The sequence below is a fragment of the Berghia stephanieae genome, chromosome 15, assembly GCF_034508935.2.
Source record: "Berghia stephanieae isolate SIO BIC M18660-M18661 chromosome 15, UCSD_Bste_1.3, whole genome shotgun sequence".
Classification (NCBI taxonomy): Eukaryota; Metazoa; Mollusca; class Gastropoda; order Nudibranchia; family Aeolidiidae; genus Berghia; species Berghia stephanieae.
This window is the reverse complement of record NC_088374.1, coordinates 19751971-19759470: the sequence shown is the minus strand read 5'-3', so window position 1 is coordinate 19759470 and position 7500 is coordinate 19751971. Positions and strand designations below refer to the sequence as shown.

At 40.3% G+C, this 7500-nt stretch overlaps 1 protein-coding gene across 1 annotated transcript in view; it reads right to left on the bottom strand.

The window, feature by feature from the left end:
• Positions 1 to 7500, bottom strand: part of LOC144960612 (uncharacterized) — a 27891-nt gene that overhangs the window by 9951 nt on the left and 10440 nt on the right. The window contains exons 6-7 of the mRNA XM_078893836.1: positions 6498 to 6609; positions 749 to 801 (exon numbers count right to left, since the gene is read on the bottom strand). Of these exons, the coding sequence (XP_078749962.1) occupies positions 749 to 801; positions 6498 to 6609 (165 nt within the window). The remainder of the gene's footprint in view (positions 1 to 748; positions 802 to 6497; positions 6610 to 7500) is intronic.

The window sequence follows — 7500 nt, the reverse complement described above, 5'->3', positions numbered from 1 at the left end:
GTTGTCTATTTCCGAAAAAAAATGTAATATAGCCTAACAAGCGCCATACCCCGTCCTAAATGTTAAATGTTGCTGTTGACCTGGGACCCCTTGTAGAGCGCTTTGAGCACGTTTAGTGGACATTGCGCTATATAAAAAGCTCAAAACCTCAATTTTGTGAGTTTCTTAGCCAAGCGCTTACCATCTATAGTGGAATGAATCCTTTACCGTATTGACATATGAAGGGGTGATCGAAATGAATGAAAAGCAGATCATTGCATCCGAAATACAAGAACCAAAAAATCGCAGAAATGTTTGTGAAATAGATTTCACCAATCGTGTCAACAGACACTTGTGCGGCTATGTGGTCTAGTGGTATGACACTTGCTTTCGGGCCGGAAGGTCCTGGCTTCGAGACACGCTCGGCGCATAGTTAAGTCCTTGGAGAAGGCTCTTTACCCGCATTCTCTCACCGTACTCACGTGTAAAATGAATACCTAGCCGTTAACAGCGTTGTCTTTGTCCGAAAAAAAATGTATTATCGCCTAACAGGCGTCATGTCCCGTCCTAAATGTTAAATGTTGATGTTGACCAGGGCCTAACAGGCGTTATGATCCTATATGTTAAGTTTTGCTGTTGGTAAGGGATCCCTTGCAAAGCGTTTTGAGCACGTTTAGTGGATAATGGACTATATAAAAAAGCTCAAAACCTCAATTTTGTGAGTTTCTTAGCCAAGCGCTTACTATCTATAGTGGAATGAATCCCTTACCGTATTGACATATGAAGGGGTGATCGAAATGAATGAAAAGCAAATCATTGCATCTGAAATACAAGGAACCAAAAAAAGATATTTTTAGTGAAATGTATTTAACCAATCATGTCAACAGACACTTGTGCGGCTATGTGGTCTAGAGGTATGACACTCGCTTTCGGGCCGGAAGGTCCTGGCTTTGAGCCACGCTCGGCGCATAGTTAAGTCCTTGGAGAAGGCTCTTTACCCACATTCTCTCACCGTACTCAGGTGTAAATTGAGTACCTGGTCGTTAACAGCGTTATCTCATGAAATAAATTGTAATATCGCCTAACAGGCGTCAATTCCCGTCCTACATGTTGTCATGGGACCCCAATTCCCGTCCTACATGTTGTCATGGGACCCCAATTCCGTCCTACATGTTGTCATGGGACCCCAATTCCCGTCCTACATGTTGTCATGGGACCCCAATTCCCGTCCTACATGTTGTCATGGGACCCCAATTCCCGTCCTACATGTTGTCATGGGACCCCAATTCCCGTCCTACATGTTGTCATGGGATCCCAATTCCCGTCCTACATGTTGTCATGGGACCCCAATTCCCGTCCTACATGTTGTCATGGGACCCCAATTCCCGTCCTACATGTTGTCATGGGACTCCAATTCCGTCCTACATGTTGTCATGGGACCCCAATTCCGTCCTACATGTTGTCATGGGACCGCAATTCCGTCCTACATGTTGTCATGGGACCCCAATTCCCGTCCTACATGTTGTCATGGGACCCCAATTCCCGTCCTACATGTTGTCATGGGACCCCAATTCCCGTCCTACATGTTGTCATGGGACCCCAATTCCGTCCTACATGTTGTCATGGGACCGCAATTCCGTCCTACATGTTGTCATGGGACCCCAATTCCGTCTGCATGTTGTCATGGGACCCCAATTCCGTCCTACATGTTGTCATGGGACCCCAATTCCCGTCCTACATGTTGTCATGGGACCCCAATTCCCGTCCTACATGTTGTCATGGGACCCCAATTCCCGTCCTACATGTTGTCATGGGACCCCAATTCCCGTCCTACATGTTGTCATGGGACCCCAATTCCCGTCCTACATGTTGTCATGGGACCCCAATTCCCGTCCTACATGTTGTCATGGGACCCCAATTCCCGTCCTACATGTTGTCATGGGACCGCAATTCCGTCCTACATGTTGTCATGGGACCCCAATTCCGTCCTACATGTTGTCATGGGACCCCAATTCCGTCCTACATGTTGTCATGGGACCCCAATTCCGTCCTACATGTTGTCATGGGACCCCAATTCCCGTCCTACATGTTGTCATGGGACCCCAATTCCCGTCCTACATGTTGTCATGGGACCCCAATTCCCGTCCTACATGTTGTCATGGGACCCCAATTCCCGTCCTACATGTTGTCATGGGACCCCAATTCCCGTCCTACATGTTGTCATGGGACCCCAATTCCCGTCCTACATGTTGTCATGGGACCCCAATTCCGTCCTACATGTTGTCATGGGACCCCAATTCCCGTCCTACATGTTGTCATGGGACCCCTTGTAAAGCGCTTTGAGCACGTTTAGTGGATATTGAACTATATAAAAGCTCAATTTAAAAACTCAATTAATTAGATAACCACGCCTCTCGGACAGTCGTCATAATGTAAACAATGGCAGTGATTGGTAAACATAACGAACTACACATATTAAACTAACTATTTCATGCGTCTAAATAAAATATCCATTGTTCTCGCTTGATCAATAGAACCAGCACAGAAAACTATGTTTAAATTTAAACGTTTTTAATATATGACCGAAAGAATTTTATGATAATAATTCAGTGGCGGTATAAAAACAAAAGAAATGATCAAAGAGATGTCGATTTAATTCACGTTATTGTTTATAAACAAACAACTATGTTTGTCCGAGGACGCGTGAAGGTGTGTGACAAATTCTATATTTTGATTGGTCAAAGGTCTATTGGTTAATTTGGAATCATGTCCGAATAAACCAGGTAAAGATACTTGTGTGGCTATTTGGTATAGCTGCATGACACTCGCCTTCAGATCGGAGGGCACTGGGTTCGAATCCCGCTCTGAGCAGTGCATAGTTGAATCCTTGGAAAAAGTCTCCTTACTCACATTCTCCCACTGTACTCAGGTGTAAAATGAGTTACTGGCCGTTAACAACGTTGTCTCTCGGGAAAATTGTAATATCGCCTAACATGCGTCATGTTTTGTTCTACATGTTGATTTATGCTGGTGATTAGGGATCCCTTGTAAAGCGCTTTGAGCGCCTTTAGTGTATATTGTGTCATGTAAAAGCTCAAGTTTTGTGGGGGGGATCCATGTGTACATATATTTTTTTTGTAAAGTAAGAAAGATAATAGTTGTAAAAATTAATTTCAAAGTAGAAGAAAATAAAGTCACTCTCTTCAATAAAGGTGTCCACTTTGACTCGAGACGTGTAAGTAAAGATTACATTTCACTCTATTAATGAAAATGTCCACTTTCACTCAAGTTGTGTAAGTAGTGCTTACATTTTACTCTATTAATGAAAATGTCCATTTCAACTCAAGTTGTGTTAAGTGTAACATAAATTTCACTCTATTAATGAAAATGTCCACTTTGACTCAAGGTGTGCAAGTAAAGCTTTCATTTCACTCTATTAATAAAAATGTCCACTTTCACTCAAGCTGTGTAAGTAGTGCTTACATTTTACTCTATTAATGAAAATGTCTATTTCAGCTCAACTTGTGTAAGTAATGCTTAAATTTCATTCTATTAATAAAAATGTCCAATTTGACTAAAGGTGTGTAAGTAATGATTAAATTTCACTCAATTTAATGACAATATCTCAAGTTGTCTATTTTACTCTATTTAATGAAAATATCCATTGTAACGAAAGCTATTTAAGCAAAGCTTAAATTTCGCTCTTTTCAATGACGATGTCCATTTTAACTCAAATTCTTTCTGACCTGAAATCTCTGGGATCGAGTCCTGCTCCAAGTTGAGACCATGGCAAATGCTCTTTGCTCACATTATCTCACCATACCTGGGTTTTAAAAATGAGTACGTTGACGTTAATAGAGCTGTCTCTGTCGGAAAAAAATAATAAGAATGGGACAGCGTGGCTCAGCGGTATGGTCTTTGCTTCGTACCGGAAAGGTACCGAGTTCGACTACCCGCCGCGTTGTGTGGCCTTGAGCAAGTCACCTAGCCTTAGCTCACTTTGCGGCGCTGCACTGCGGCTGACGCCTGGGTTATTCCAGTCATCCCTTGGAATAGACCCTAAAGACAAATTTCCCCTTAGGGATGAATAAAGGGAATTTATTATTTATTATTTATTTTATTAATAATTGCGGGCGTTAAGTCCCGTCTTATATATCAAAGTGTTGCTGTTGACACGCACAGGGGATCTTTAGTAAAAAAAAAAATGAGCATTTATATAGCGCAATATCCACTTAACGTGCTCAATGCGCTTTACAAGGGGTCCCTGGTCAACAGCAACATTTAACATGTAGGACGAGACATGACGCCTGTTAGGCGATATTACAATTTTTCAGACAAAGACAACGATGTTAACGGCCAGGTACTCATTTTACACCTGAGTACGGTGAGAGAATGTGAGTAAAGAGTCTTTTCCGAGGACTCAACTATGCGCCAAGCGAGGCTCGAACCCAGGACCTTCCGATCCGAAAGCGAGTGTCATACCACTAGACCACATAGCAGCACAGCTCTCGTTTAGTGGATAATTTTGCACCAAATAAATGCTCAAGTTAGTTTTGTTTGTTTTCTAGTTTGTTTGTTTGTTTGCTTTTTTACTTGATGAAAAGTATTTAACAACCATTATCATTAATAGTGTGAAATTTCCGATTTGCTTAGGCCTGCACAACTTGAGCTAAAATGGACATTGTCATTAATAGAGTGAAATTTAAGTTTTACTTAAACAACTTGAGTTAAAATGGACATTGTCATTAAAAGAGTGAAATTTAAGTTTTACTTTTAAAAACTTGAGTTAAAATAGACATTGTCATAAAATGGATTACAGTAAAGCATTGCTTACACAACTTGATTTAAAAGGACATTGTCGTTAAATAGAATGACATTTAAGCTTTGTTTACAAAACTTGAGTTTGGACATTGTCATTAAATGAAATGAAATCTAAGCTTTGTTTACACAACTTGGGATTTAAATGGACATTGCCGTTAAATGGAATGACATTTAAGCTTTGCTTACACAACTTGATTTAAAATGGGATTGTCATTAAATGAAGTGAAATTTAAGCTTTGTTTACACAACTTAAGTGAAGTGAAAATCAATACTTCATATTAAAAATTATTCTAGGTGAAATGGCCCAAAGCGACCTTACATACACGAGTACATGCAGGTCTGTAAACCGGGATCAATTATCAATCACATTCACTGATCGTCGTGGGGACGTGCGGGACGCATATTTCACAACCTTATGCCATTTATGGTGGTCGTATATTTCACAACCTTACGCCATTCATTACGGACGCATATTTCACAACCTTACACCATTCATGGTGGTCGTATATTTCACAACCTTACACCATTCATTACGGACGCATATTTCACAACCTTACGACATTCATCACGGTCGCATATTTCACAACCTTACGCCATTCATCACGGTCGCATATTTCACAACCTTACGCCATTCATTACGGTCGCATATTTTACAACCTTACGCTATTAATTAAGGTCGCATATTACACAACCTTACGCCATTCATTACGGACGCATATTTCACAACCTTATACCATTCATCACGGTCGCATATTTCACAACCTTACGCCATTCACCACTGTCGCATATTTCACAACCTTACGCCATTCATCACGGTCGCATATTTCACAACCTTACACCATTCATCACGGTCGCATATTTCACAACCTTACACAATTCATCACGGTCGCATATTTCACAACCTTACACCATTCATCACGGTCTCTGGCCTTTTCTAGAAGGCTATTGAGATCCAGGCCTGTTCACTCTTTGATGTTGTCTTGCCATAGTATTTTTCTCTTTCTTCTTCTTCTCCTGTGTCCCTCCACAGTGCCATGCATGACAGTCTTACACAGTTATCTTGACCTACAATGTGTTTCTGAAACTATTGACAACACTGATTCCTGCCCTCTTATTTGATCCAGTACTCCTTCTAATATATCCTTATCTGTCATGTGCTCTAAATATAAACCTCTCGGGATTTTCCAATAGCTTTTTTTTTTAAACCCAAAGATTCGGTTTTTTTTAGATCTGCAGTGAAAGTCCATGTATCACAGCCATAGAGCAGGATGGATAGAACCAGCGATCTGAAACAATTTTAACTTAACTCCAAACAATTATGGTCTTGATTTAACATTGTTGTAATGGAAAATATTTCGCTTTGATGTTTAGAGAATTTGAATACCATAAATGAGCCCATAACAGTTTGGGTTATCGGACATGCAAATAAACACACATCGGCCATGGGGCATTGTTGTAATCTTTCAATCAATAGATGTCTTGCATTAATATTAATATTAAGGGCATTCAAGGCATTTTAACCTGGTTCGTCCTACACTATATGTTACGTTATGTTATGGTATTTTATGTTATGTTATGTTATGTTATGTTATGTTATATTATGTTATGGTATGTTATGTTAAGTTATGTAATGAAATGGTATGTAATGTTATTGTATGTTATGCTATGTTATGTTATGTTATGTCATCAATGCCAACCTGTAATCGTGCCATTTTCCACTGTCTTCCATGCTGATGGCCGCACAGTTTTCTATATTGCTGGATATGCCTGGCTGTCCGTCATCCCAATTGGTGTACGCTATACCTGATCCTGGAGAAATACATTAACCCTCTCCTTACCAACCATAGGGAAATCGTCACATTCGTTACGTTCCTGCCAGCACTTTTATCGTTCAGATTTCTTTGGTAAATCACACAATTTAAAGAAAAAAATAACTACAAAAACGTGATATCGTGTTTAATAGTTCATTTTGCTGGTCAGTATTATGCATAGAATGTAATTGTTGCTTTCCTGTTTGAGTAAGAAAAAACTGTTTTTGTGTTGGGTGGGTGTGAAATTTTGGGGACAATTCTGAAAAAGGCTGGAAAGGAAATGGTTAATAATATTTTTACTCAGACTTGTTGGTAATAAACATTGAAAAATAGAGAAATATAAATCAAATTAGTAGTGTACTAACAAAAGAGTTATAATGGAAAGGCTTAGGATGGGGAACAATACAGACAAAGGACGTGTCAAGTACAAACCCTTCGTTAGCACATCAACGTTAGACCACTATACATGTATTGAGTACCTGGCCGTCGTTACAGCGTCGTGCGGTTATGTGGTCTAGTGGTATGACACAAGCTTTCGGATCGGAAGGTCCTGGGTTGCCTCGCGCTCGGCGTATTGTTGAGTCCTTGGAAAAGGATCTTTACTCACATTCTCTCACCGTACTCAGGTGTAAAATGAGTACCTGGCCGTTAACAGCGTTGTCTTTATCCGAAAAATTGTAATATCGCCTAACAGGCGTCATGTCCCGTCCTACATGTTAAATGTTTCTGTTTACCAGGGACCCCTTGTAAAGCGTTTTGAGCACATTTAGTGGATATTGCGCTATATAAAGCTAATTTTTTCCAATAACCAAATGAACGTTCAGTTGCTTGTTCTTGTGCTGACGAAGGGTTCGTACCCGACAAAGCTTCTCCGTTATCACTCTTTCGT